Below are 13,135 nucleotides of genomic sequence, written 5' to 3' on the forward strand. Positions count from 1 at the left end.
ATTTACTCTCTACTGTGTATATATATATATATATATATATATATATATATATATATATATATATATATATATATATATATATATATATATATATATATATATATATATATATATATACAGTATATATATAGGGATTTTCTTTGTATTATGTTTTTGTTTTGATTTAACAACGCTTATTGAACAACACTTAAAACAGTAGCATCTTGAATCTAAAACTGTATTATTGCAAAGTAGAGCAAAAACAAGTAAATATTTATCAGTGCAAAAAATATTACACAGTATATAAATAGCACCATTAGCTATGAAACTGTGCACATCATGTTGCCAGTTTTCACAGTATGAATATATTGTAGTTGAATAAGAGCAGTTAAGATCAGCAACACTGTATTAGACACACTTTCTACAGGAAAGAAATTCTCAGAGACGACTTTTTGCATCTCAAATAAAAACAAATTTTACTTAATAAAAAAAAAAAAAAACTTTGAGTAAATCAGTTTCAAACAATATGGCCTTTTCTTTCATTTCTTCTCTCACACTTTTTTTTAATTACCACTAATTATCAGCAGCTAAAGGTCATGTGATGAGTTCATTAAAACCAGAGAGGTGGCAGCTGTATGAGTAGTGTTGGATTGATGTGAAATATGGGTCAAATAAAACTTAATAGCCGTCATTTCCATCACAAACTACGTGGCTCCTTAATAATTTATACACTTCTCTTTGAGGAAGCTACTTAAACAGATTCCTGATATTATTTTGTTCTCTGGTAATTCAGTCGGTTTCCTTTTTTTTTTTTTGTTATAAATAAATATTTGTGTTGCTGCAGAAACAACCTAGTGAAATCGCGCTCTGCCCTCGTGTTTTTTGTTGATAAAAGTTGACGTGCAGCAGTCGTCCACAGAGAGTCGACAGCGCAGCAGAGTTAGGGAGGCGAACACACAGTGCCGCCTCCTGCTGAGCCACGGGGTCTCTCTGCTGAGGTCAGAAGGTCAGACATAAAAGACCAGTTTGCTCATGAATCAGGAATTTAATTACACACACACCCAGTGTGACAGAGAGACACTGTCCCTCAGTCCAACACAATATGTAATTACTACGTATCGACAGATAACGATTGGTTCTTTTTCACTTTTCAGAAACAAGCTGCTGATTGGCACAGACAGTTAAATCTCCGTGTTTCTGATCAGCTGCTGTGGGAAACGTTACAACTCAGGCTTTTATGTGTTTTTCTTCACGTCGTCAACTGTGTGTTTAGTGTATAAGCCTAAATATCCCTCTGAAAGTAAACATAAGCTCCCCTTTTTTATATTCGGTTTACAATCAAGGCCATATTCCAGCATTCAGGGACGCTGGCGATGGGGGAATACAACACTGAGAATAAAAACAGCAAATGAGAGCAAAACTATAATGAAAACATAAACTGCTGCTTGAAAACGCACAGCGGCGAGACCCCAGACTGGCTGAGAGCCGCTTAAAGGGACACAGTCTTGATCGTGGAGCTGAAAATCTGTTTTGCTTAAATACAGACTTAATGATTGGATTACTGTTTCTTGGTTTGGCGATAGCGTGATAGTGGGATTACAGACTGTGCGCTCAATAGATTTCCTGTCAGATGCCATGAAGCCCGGTGTTCCCTCGCTGGCTAAGCTGGCTGACTGAAGGGGAGGGAGGCGGCACAATATGGCCCACCTCAGGAAGCTGCCAGCAGAGGGACAACAGGGAAGCAGAGGAACTAAAATGTAAAATTAATACATAATGAACAACCAGCTATTTTACCTTTAGCTGGGATATTTTCACTAATTTCTGTAAAAGTAAAAACAAAAAACAAAATTTCCCACATTTCCTTTTTAATTCATTCACTTCTGCTCCAGTATTCATCCCCTATTGTGAACTCTGAACATCAGTCTCCCTCTTTTTCTCCCTTTTCTCTCCGCCTCATTAAAAACATAAACATATCTCCTCTATTGATTATGTCTGGATGTCTTAATCAGATCAGCAGGAAAATCCTGGTTTTCCTTCGCAGGAAAGTACATTAAATGTCAAAATATTGATCAAGAATTTAATTGAGAATGCACAGCTCCCTTAATAAAGCAATCAGCCTGTGCTCCCGTGACTCTGATACGGACTGACATGAAAAGAAAACGTTCAAATTTATAATTCCTTTTTATTTAAAAGACGGTTGGGGAAACAGAGTCTGTCCCGAGGCTCCTGGCGACACGGCAACGCTGTGATCAATAAGAGCGTGTGATGGGTTTTGTATCGATCAGGAAAATGTGGGTTGATGAAGTGGGTTGGAGGGTGGGTGAGTGGGTGGTAGTGGGTGGGGTGGGGTGGAGAGGGGAGGGGAGGGGTGGTTGTTGCTTCCCTTCTGATGGCCACCACACATTACACAGACGTGGTGAAGAAGGTGCACTCAAACTTCATCGTCATCATTATTAACATTCCTGTCCAGGTCATTATCACTCTCTCCGTTTCTTAACATCCTGCCTCTTTCAGGATTGGCAGATCCCTCTCTCCACAGTGTGATTGGTGAGATGCTGTGGGAAGCAGCTGCCATCAGTTTAAAGGGAGGGAAAGAGGGAGGGAGGTGAGGGGGGGGGTGAGGCTGTGGAAAGCCAGATCCATGGTGGGGAGGATAAAAGAGTAAAGGAACAGTTTAGCTCTGTAAGCTGGCACTGAGCCCTCCAAAGCCCCGTAAACAGACCTGTTTAAATCACCCTCAGTGAACGTGCTGCTACTTCTGTGGATCATCAGTGCAGTTCATAACATCTATCTATCTATCTATCTATCTATCTATCTATCTATCTATCTATCTATCTATCTATCTATCTATCTATCTATCTATCTATCTATCTATCTATCTATCTATCTATCTATCTATCTATCTATCTATCTCACACTCTCTCTGTCTCTCTCTTTAGAGGGGGGTCTCTGCCTGTGTCTCTGTTTTGCAGCGGCTCCCTTGTGAATGACTGGACACCAAAGGGTCGTCCATTAGGGACGTCCCATCACAGTAATCCTTCGTCCCCATTGGCCGCCCTCAGGACGGCCCCCCCAGATCTAACCAGTGGCGGCTGCTCCATATGCACCAGACCACGCCCCCCCTGCTCTTAAAGAGCCCCCATGTCTTCAATGGAGACTCAATCCCCTCACTGACTTACTCAGCCAGAGTGCGCTCTCACCACTGCCGCTCTCCATCCAGCTATCTCTTATCTCTTATTCTCTCTTTCTCTATCCATCACTCCCTTGTTTGTTTTTTTATTTATTCTTTCTCCTCCTCTGGACACTTGCTTCTTCTCTTCTCTTTTCATTCTGAACCTCAAGTTCTTCTTCCACTCTCCCCTCTCTTTATGATCACTAAATCCACTCCTCTTCTCTCCGTACGTACTCCTGAGCCCGAGTGTGCAGCACCTGTGCAGACTGGAGTTTGTCGGGCCGAGGCAGAAGGTTTTTTAATTTTTTTTTTCTGTGTGTGTGTGTTGAACAGGGGAGGGAGGGGAGACAACACCCAGGAACACCTGACCAACATTTCATCAAGATATGTGGAGACTTAGGAACTGAACTGATCTCCTCCTTCAGCTTTTCCACAAGCTGTTTATCTGTTTTTTATTGCAACACCTGGAATGCTTAACGTGGACTGATGGATGTTTCCGAACTCTGCATCCCCGACGCTCTCTGCTACCACAACCAGTAGGTGCATCTCTTTACGCATCTTTTTCCCTTCAAATTCATTTCTGCTTTTGTTTCCATTTAAGGTGACAGAATTAAATTCACTTCTTGAACTTTTTTTTTATGACAAGGGGAGAACAAACTATATAAACATTAGGGAAATCAATTTAATGTATTTGTGTAATAAACAATCATGTTTAGAGTAAACTAGTTCAAAAGACAGGGAGTTCCTTGCGCTACCTCGGCTCCACCTCCCCGTGTACGGGACAGCCGAGCTCAGCTGTATCAGTGAGGCTGCAGTAGCGCAGCCCGCAGGGAGTCCAGGTCGGATGGTTGCCCTACAGCTGTCTAGCTCTGCATCAGGATCCAGGGTTTAACCTCAGCCACAGGGAAGAGCTAGAGGCAGATTAATGCGGACGATATCCAGATGACTATCCTCTGGCAGCAGTCGTTGTCCGGCCGTGTCCCAGAGAAAGAAAACTGTGACTGTGCTGCTGCCCCTTGTGTGTGTTTGTGTGTGAGAAAGAGTGTGTGAGAGACAGATAAGAGTATATTTAAGAGGAGGGGGGTGAATAACTGTTTGCCTGTGTTTACTTAAAGCTTTGAACACTTTCATGTTGTTTGTGGTTTCACATTTTACTTAATTTTGGTGCTTCTGTAGAAGTTGCATTGACAGAGAGGAATTAGAAAAGTCTAAAAAGAGATTGTGTGTGTGTGTGTGTGTGTGTGAAGAGAACAGTTACTTCTATTTAATATCAAAAGATTAAAGTGGTTCACACTTATGCTCGCACATATTGTCATTGTGCATTTAGTCCATGTGCAGGGATCAAGCACCTTGTCTTACAGGAAATGAACTCTCAAATCTCAGCTGGAGAACTGGTCCTCAGCGTTTCAGTGCTGAGACTCGCTCTTCTTTTAACTGGACAGAGAGACTCTTCACTGGGATCCTCTTAATGTTGAGCTGTAGATGGGATTGGAAAGGTTTAACCTTCTTAACACTTTAACTGGACTTACATTAGGTATGTTTCAAACTTCTCAAGACTCCCTAGAAATAGGACGTTTCTGGGATGTTTATTTTATGTACAGTATTTACTTTTATTTGGTTCAGTCTCTTAACTGCACCTGAGTCCAGGATCGATAGAGGCAGATAAACTCATAAAAGTCTCTATGTGTTCAGTTAGAGACATGATTAAAAGTTATTGAACTCCAAAGTAGCTCCTATTATTATAGTTTTTGCAGCAATTATTAAAAGTGGTGTGGAGTTTTTTATGCTCTTTTGCTAAATCCTCATAAGACGTTAACAACAGCAAAGTGTCGTACAAATAATGTAAAATTGAAAATAATTACTACAATTAAATTCACAACACAATTTTCACAGTGGATTTCATTTCTTTTGGATATATATAAATATCAATATAAATACATATCAGTTTTTTGTCTGTTAAAGCTTTGATGTTCAATATTGCAATTCCTAAGCAGGTTGCAGTGATAAAACCCTCAACCCTGAGCTCCTCTTTTTCGCACAATCATCATTTTCCAGAATCTAAAAACCTGCGTGTAACACACACCTATCCTACTAAAACTGCCTTTAAGTTATTATATTATTATAATTTAATAAAGTGTAATAAAAACATTATAAACATATTATAACTTAAGCTCACAAAAGTGAAAAACATTTCAACCTGAATTTAAATTGTAAAAAAACACAAAGGCAACAATGTGATGTTGTTAACCTGTAATGACCCTGGATCAGGTCGTAGTGTGTGTGTGTGTGTGTGTGTATGTGTGTTGTGTTTGTGATACAGTATGTTTGTGTAAATCTGCATGTTTGCTCTGCAGATGTGGATGCTCACAAAAGTATACGTGTGTTTGAAGAAGGCGGTGGCTGCTCACTTTTACAGGTGCATGGAAGTACACGTGTGTGAATGTGAATGTGATCAGAGTGTGTGCGGTCTGAATGTGTCGTCGTCTCTCCTCGTGGTTCTGCAGGACCGTTTGATCACATTTGATAGGACAGCACTTTTCATGACACAGTGACACACACACACACACATACACAAACACACACAAATGCTACAGTGCTGTTTCACAAACTCACCTTTCTACACACTGTGTTTATACCGGTTAGAACTCAGCTGTTCAAGTGATTAATTGTGTATATTAAAGGGCGGTGATTTACTTCACAAAGTTTATTATTTTATTGAAGACAAACAAACCAGGACAAAACTTTTAAATAAAAATAACATGTCACAACTATAAACTGTAGGACAATTGCACACTCTCTTTGAGAAAAGTCCATAATATGCAAGGCTACAACATGTGATATTAACTAAACTGTTCTAAAAAAATAAAATTAAAAAAAAAGCCTTTACCTCTCTATACTATTGTCATACAGTACATTTTCACACCAGGAGGTAAATGTATGTATTGATGAACTTGCATAGTCTAAGTCTGTGGTTTTAGAGTCACATTAAGTTATTAACCCCTTGAGGACTTTTGTGCTAACCACAAGCCTATTGGTCTGAGGTGAGAGGTGTGTGACGACTGTTGAGTGCAACTGTCACGCTGCGTCTCTGCTGAAGAGGCAAATGTTCCTGCAGCAACAGACTAATGTCAGTTTATCAGGCATCTCACCTTATAATTTATAGATAGATAGAAACACTATACACACATATGTAGATTAATAGTGTGCCCTTTTAAGAAATAACAATTAATGACTCACAGTTTTATGCCACAGTATTGGGGAAAAAAAACAAAAAAATATGTAGATTTCTATGCTCTAATATGCAAAATTGTTTCTAAATGAATTTATTGCTTATTTTATTTTAAAGGTTCTCATCAGGACTGCTTAGGTGTTCATTGAATCAATTTTTTTTTATAAAATCTCAATTTTATGACCTAGATCAAAAACAACCTGCAGTTCTAAGTGTGGATTTAAAAAACAAAAACTGGACCAAAAGTCATTTAAATCTGTGATTTACTATTAAAATCTGCCTCCTCAGTTACTCCACTTCTCACTCACTCAACACTATTTACATTTTCTGAGGACAGAAAAATTTCTTCTGCTGATAATCTGTTTCAAAGGTGTGTTTTATTCTGCATTTTTTACAAGGTAAATGCTTTACTTAAGACGCATAATAGAATGTGCTCTATGTAAAACAGACACATGATTTGCTACCTCTTTATACGTTTAACATGTTGCCTTAAAACTCTGAGCCTCTTCGTGACCAGCTGTGGTTTCAGTATAATTAACTTTGGCAGTTTTAGACAAGTGGATCATCTAAATTTTAAAAGTTGAAACGTTGTTGTATCTTCAGTTTGTTCAGATAAATCAGATCCACTTTTCTCCCGTTCCACCTGCTGGCCCCATACAGTAGGTGCCCTTCGTATAGGCAAACGAACAGGAATGCATAAAGCTTAAGCGGTCAAATGCATGACACACACACAAGAAGACACAATCACAGACACATACACACACACACATGTGCGCGCACATACAGATGAGAGCAAAGAATCGCACGCTGACCTGGGATCTAATTTTAGCGGTGCCATATCATGGAAACACCTGACTGTGTCTGTTAAGAGAAACATTCATCTTATCGTTTCGCGTTTGCATCTGCATTTATTACACTGGTTATGAATGTGGTCATACTGACTGTAGTGTATATATGTAATCTGTTTATTTATGAGAATCTTTTGTTTAAATAAATAGAAAGACATCATGATCAATGGTTGATCATAGTTGAAAAAAACATGGCAACACACGTTACATAAAGAGACTTTTTTTTTATGCAGCTGCTTTTAGTTGTAGTTGAATGGATGTGTCGATCCAGACATTATAAATGTATGTTCCCCCTAATATGATTTTTTACTCTCTTCTGCCAAAATGAGTTTTTTCCACTGGAAACTGAGACTGACATGAAAAAAAAATCTGATGCAGAAAGAAAACACACTAAAATGTCATGGCCGTTTTCATGGCAGCAGTTCCAAAGTGCCACAGTGATTTATGAAGCGGCATGCGATAGGTTACTGACGATTTTGCCTTAACGTGTGTTCTTCAAATCAGTTTTATGTGCAAGTAAGAAACAGTAAATGTAATGTTTGTGTGGAAGTGTTTTGCTAGTTATGTCACAGTCTGTTTGGTTGCCCGAGTGAGTGGACAAAGTTTGTTGCTCCCAGCTCATCTTTCTGGAAAACACTTTATCACTGCACTTGTAGAAACTCGGTCATGGTTGGTGTTTGAAACATCTCACCGATCTCGCCGCGCGCTGATCTCGCCCATCCTTTAGTTTTGAAGCTTGGCTGACAGGACTGGTAAAATCGTCTGGGAACTGAACCTATGAGTTCACTGACGGATGGAGGGAGCAGGTGGTGGGACAGTGGGTGTTGCGTTGTGTTAGTTACATTAGTGGCGAAAAAAAAAAAAAAAAAATCGCCTCCAACTATTCTTTCAGCACCGGCTTTGAGTTTGAGGAAAATTACCAGAGACAAAAACAATTCAAAACTCTCTGCTGTATTTTGTCCTGAGTCTGTTCCCCAAGTGTTCAGACTGTCATGTTTATTACTGCTGCATATGAGGGCACAGAGCTGCTGTGTGACGGTATGAGAGGAGAACTAACTTCATTACATGTCATGACCCCCTCTTGATATAGATATATCCTTTAGGCAGCCTGTCAAGGACTCTGAATTCATCAGGATGTAGATGGACCCCCACTTTTTTTTTCTTTTTTTTTCTCCTTTTTGTGTGCAGCCGTTATTCAATCAGAACATGAATGTGGCTTTCATGGGCCCAGGCTGAATATAAGCAGCAGTGAAGAGCTCGTAGAATGAGTTTGTTTTATTGATCAAATGAAATTAACACACACACACACACACGCATGCACACAAAGACGGAGAAGCAGTGCGTCTAATCATGGAGTGTGGGTCAGCCAGCATGTTTAATTTAATGGGCCTCGTCGTAGCCTCTCGACGTCTCACATTGTGAACTTAATTCCTCTTCACCACGTTAATTTGCATTGTGTCAATTGACCGGAGTGCTTACTGTATCAGCTTGAGTCGCACTTGAAATTCAGCCCATGCCCTAATACCATTAGGCAAATGCAAAGTTGTGTCATTTACACATTTGGAAAAAAAAAAGAGAGAGAGAGTGGGAGAGAGAGAGAAAAGCCAATTTGCGCCGGACAAGACTCGCTTGTGATTATCAGTGGATGTTATTACTGTGGAGAAGCAGACGTTTGAAGGTTATATTTCTGGGCAGTAATTGAAATGCAAAATAACATTAGGATCGATGGCCATCTCTGTTTATTTATGAAATCAATATCGTAACTGTCCCTCATGAGTCCCCCTCTGATTCTCAATGACGGCTTAAGTCTCTGCTCGTTTATTCCTTCGTCCCCATAACCTCCTCCTCCTCCTCCTCCTCCTCCTCCTCCTCCTCCTCCTCCTCCTCCTCCTTCTTCTTCTTCTGTCTCTTTTTAAAAGGCAGTTAAGGGTGTGTTTGACTTTGCAGGGAGAGCAGTCTCCTGGAGGTGCTGGACGAGTATGTAGATGGGGGTTGATACCCCAGGTAAGGAGACATCATCCATGTGGGAAATCTATGCAATCTCCCCTCATGGCAGTGACATTGAAGAGGCCATATGCTCCAAGATCTGTGTGTACAAGTACAGTATGTGTGTACAAGTATGTGTGTGTGTGTGTGTGTGTGAGAGAGAGAGAGAAAGAGACGGAGAAACAAAGTACATCTGTGCATTATGTTGGTTGTGTAAAGGTAGGCAAAGATTTAGTGTGAAAAGAAAAAAATTGTTTTCAAAACCAAATTTATTTGCCACCTTTGGGATAGCTACAAGTAGTGTGTACTAAGAGGTCCACTTACTATAAACCTGAGCATTTGACCGAATCCAATGGTCCTCTTCAACAAATGGAGCTTGAACAGGAAACCGTGTCATTAAACATTTGCATTGAAATCACAACACATACATTCAAACTTGGTAGAGCTGAAACAATTAGTCAATTTATCAATCAATATCATATCAATCCTCTAATCGATTTACTCATGATAATAGACTGAAGGTGCTTTAGTGTTTCTACTCCTTCTACTCATCAGTTAATCAAGTGAATGATCTGCAGATAGTAAAAGTAAAAAATAATAATTTCCCAAAAGAAAAATTTCCAGCCAAGTAAAAGTTGAATGAGTGCATAGTTGAACATAAGACACATAAGTATGAGAAATTATAAAGACACTCTATAAAAATGATGAAACCAGCCACACAAAGATTCAATCACAAAGAGGCAGCAAAGTCCAAGTTAGACAAGAAATAAGCAATTAAAAAATAATTCTCTCAGTCTAAACAGCTGGATTCATGAATAAGTAAGTGTGAAACTTTTTATGTTTGATTGCTGATTAATTGAGGAAAACCACTCTCATTTAAAAGCAAAGACAGCAAACGTAAGAGCAAACTGAAGGTGCTTCATGGACACAACAGTTTGGGATTAAAAGACTTAATATGTTGAAACGATGTGAAATTTAACTTCACGGCTGAAAGGCTGCGATTCAGGTGTGAAACTTCAGGTTTCGAGGAAACAGCTTGCAGATTTGAACAAATGTGTTTTTTTTTCCATTAGGAAAATCAACATATAACCTCAATGAGCCTTATTGATGTATTTTGAGTAATGTCTCTTTTAGAAAAAAACAAACTCCATAATTTGCTGCAGCGCATGAACGATGCATTTAAATGTTAAGAACAATCTTTTTCCTTTTTTCTTTTTTTCTTTTTTTTTTTTGACGACCTTCATTTGTGCCAACGCTGTGTCTCGCACATGTTGTTGTTACTACTTAACACTTGGGCGACACACGCTACCCCGTTTTCCCGCTCACATGACCATTCATTTCCCAGACACCCCGGCTGCGGACTAACAGTGTAATCTATGTGTCAGGCAGGAAGGGGCACTCAGTTTAAAGCTGATAGAGTTTGCCCCAAACAAGGACAGCCTATCATAGAAAGATTAATGAACTAATTTCATGCATGGCTCCTTGCCTCTGTCCTTCTGCGCTTGCATGTTCGACTGTGTGTTCAGCACCATGATTTACGCCGTGCTCCTCGCTACAAGCTTAACCCCAAGCTTAACAATAATATTTCCCCTTAGTGGGAAAATTCATAGTAAAATGGGGGCAAACTGATTTTTTTTTTTTTAAACCTATCCCTCTTCAAGGAAAGGATAGCATGAGGTCATTGTGGAGAATTGTTTTGATTATGCATTTTTTTTGTGACTCCTGTTAAAATTTATTGCACTGAAATTCAGAGGCTGGAAAAGATATTTCATGGCTTACAGAAGAGGTGGATGGATTCAGGATTTATGTAGGGAAGCAGGGAATCTGCAACATTGCCAGCATGATGGGGCATGCCAAAATACACACACTCACACACACACACACACACACACATGAACATGAACATTTGATATTTTAAGCTGATCTGATGGGACATTTTCACACCCATCACACTTTGGCTCCAAAATAAATAAAAAAGATTTTTTTTTTTTTTAAAGGCTGTGGTCACTGATCTGGCATTTCAGGCAGCGTCTCGGTCGTATTAAAGATTCTGGACAGCTCTCTAGATTTTTACATGGAGTCTGGTCTAGACGCTCTCTTTCTCTCAGATTGGTGGACACGCTGAAACCTCGTGTGTCTGCCGCTCCGAGCCTTTCACTGTGGGAGCATCTGGCCCCTCCAACAGCAGCAGAACAGAGAAGGCAGGTGACCTTCACGTCTGTCTGATGAGTCTTGCTTGTCTGCTCGGTTTGTACCATTTTTCTGCGTGGCGGAGCAAACACCACTCCATTAGACATTAGGTGCAATGCGTTTGTGTGTATGTTTGAGTCTGTGTGCGTGCGTGTGTGTATGTGTGTTGCCAAGGGAGCGGGGCGGGTTGAAAAAAGTCAGGCTGCGCTTTAAAAAAAAACTGTGTCTCTTTATAATAAGAGGGGGGAAACCAAATTATGAAACTATGAAGCTATTTCTGTCCATGCGAATTGGTGGTTCGTGCCATTATTTCATTTCGACAGATTTGAAAGGACCCATTAGAAATTTCCATTAAACCTAACAAAAAACATCTCCCCAGCGTTACTGTGTGCTAAGTGTGGAATGAACTACTTTTTACATATGCCACAATGTACTATCCCATAGGGAATCCCCCCCCGATCTGGCTGCGATGATGTATTAACTGTTACCACGCCGCTCTCTCCACCTCGCTCAGATGGGAGAAAATATACCTTCCAGTTGACTATAGGTACATGATAATTGCTAGCAAGATTTAACATTGAGTCTTATGAATCTTTTATAAACCACAACAGCCTCAGAATGAAGACTAACATTATGTTGTATCGCTCTATCTTGCACTATGTTAACAGTCCTGACTGATTAAAAATGCATAAGGAATGTCTGGGACCCGTAAGAGGAGGGTTTATTTTTTCATGCCTCATCTGGAACAGGAAGGAAGCGGAGGATCAATAGATCTGATCTTGGCCCAGGGGTAGAGGCTATCTCCCCCTCCCCCTCCATCCTTTACTCCACCGCTCCCCGTTAGCAGTTAAAGGAGAGGTTTCATGTTGTCAGGGCCTGATGACTTCATGGCTTTATATATAAACACTTATGCAAAAAAAAGGCAACTGAGGGAAAATACATTTCTAACCACAACAGAAAAATCTGGGGAAAAAAAAAAAAAAAAAATGAAATAATGGGGCAGTCCCCGGCAGCAACAGACACAAAGTTCAGAGGAATCTAGGCAGCATTAGCTTCTTGTTAGTTTCAGACATTCTTAGCATGTCTTTCCACAGCTTTCACACAATATTTACAAGCTTGTAGGGCTGAAGCTGTGTTAGATCAGCACCAACTGTGACAGACAGAGCCAGCAGTTCTAACACAGACCCAAGCCTCATTTCATGCTTTGTTTGAGAGGATATTATTGAAGCCACTTGCAAAAACATGGCAAATAAAGGACTTTGCATCCGCTTTTAGCTCCACAAATAACATTTGCCATGAGAACAGTTCACTACAAAAAAAAAAAAAGTCCTCCAGAGACCTCGATGACCTTTGGTAACATCTGGTCATTTAGAAATCCTCAAACGGTTTTTTGTTGATTCCAGTCAAGACGATTGTATTAAATCTGTTCAGCATCCATACAGGTGTTGGCCTTTAACTCTTTAAGGAAGAAACAACAGGAGGAGCGACACAGGGTTTCTCTTAAATACATTAGAAGTGATGTTTTCCTTTAATTCTTTCAAACTTTTCTCCTAAATTTTATCAGTGAATCTTGCACTGTGTCTTCCACAGACGGTCCAACCTCTCACTTAAATCCTCCGTAACCCAGCACCATCCATTGGCAAAGTAACCAGGACTATTGATTGGGTCATGTATTACCCATGATCCTCCATATGCTGAGTGTAACACCTCTCTCTGTCCATTAACAGCCTT

The 13,135-nt window shown here is 39.9% G+C and overlaps 1 protein-coding gene across 1 annotated transcript in view; it reads left to right on the forward strand.

Annotated features, from left to right (window-relative positions):
- Nucleotides 1-3,637: 3,637 nt before the first annotated feature.
- esrrgb (estrogen-related receptor gamma b) overlaps nucleotides 3,638-13,135 on the forward strand; it is a gene marked incomplete at both ends in the record, with an annotated part of 34,592 nt that continues 25,094 nt past the window's right edge. Inside the window, one exon of the mRNA XM_084000649.1 lies at nucleotides 3,638-3,687. Within this exon, the coding sequence (XP_083856775.1) occupies nucleotides 3,638-3,687 (50 nt within the window). The remainder of the gene's footprint in view (nucleotides 3,688-13,135) is intronic.

The sequence above is a fragment of the Trachurus trachurus genome, assembly GCF_905171665.1.
Source record: "Trachurus trachurus genome assembly, chromosome: 24".
NCBI classification, from domain to species: Eukaryota; Metazoa; Chordata; class Actinopteri; order Carangiformes; family Carangidae; genus Trachurus; species Trachurus trachurus.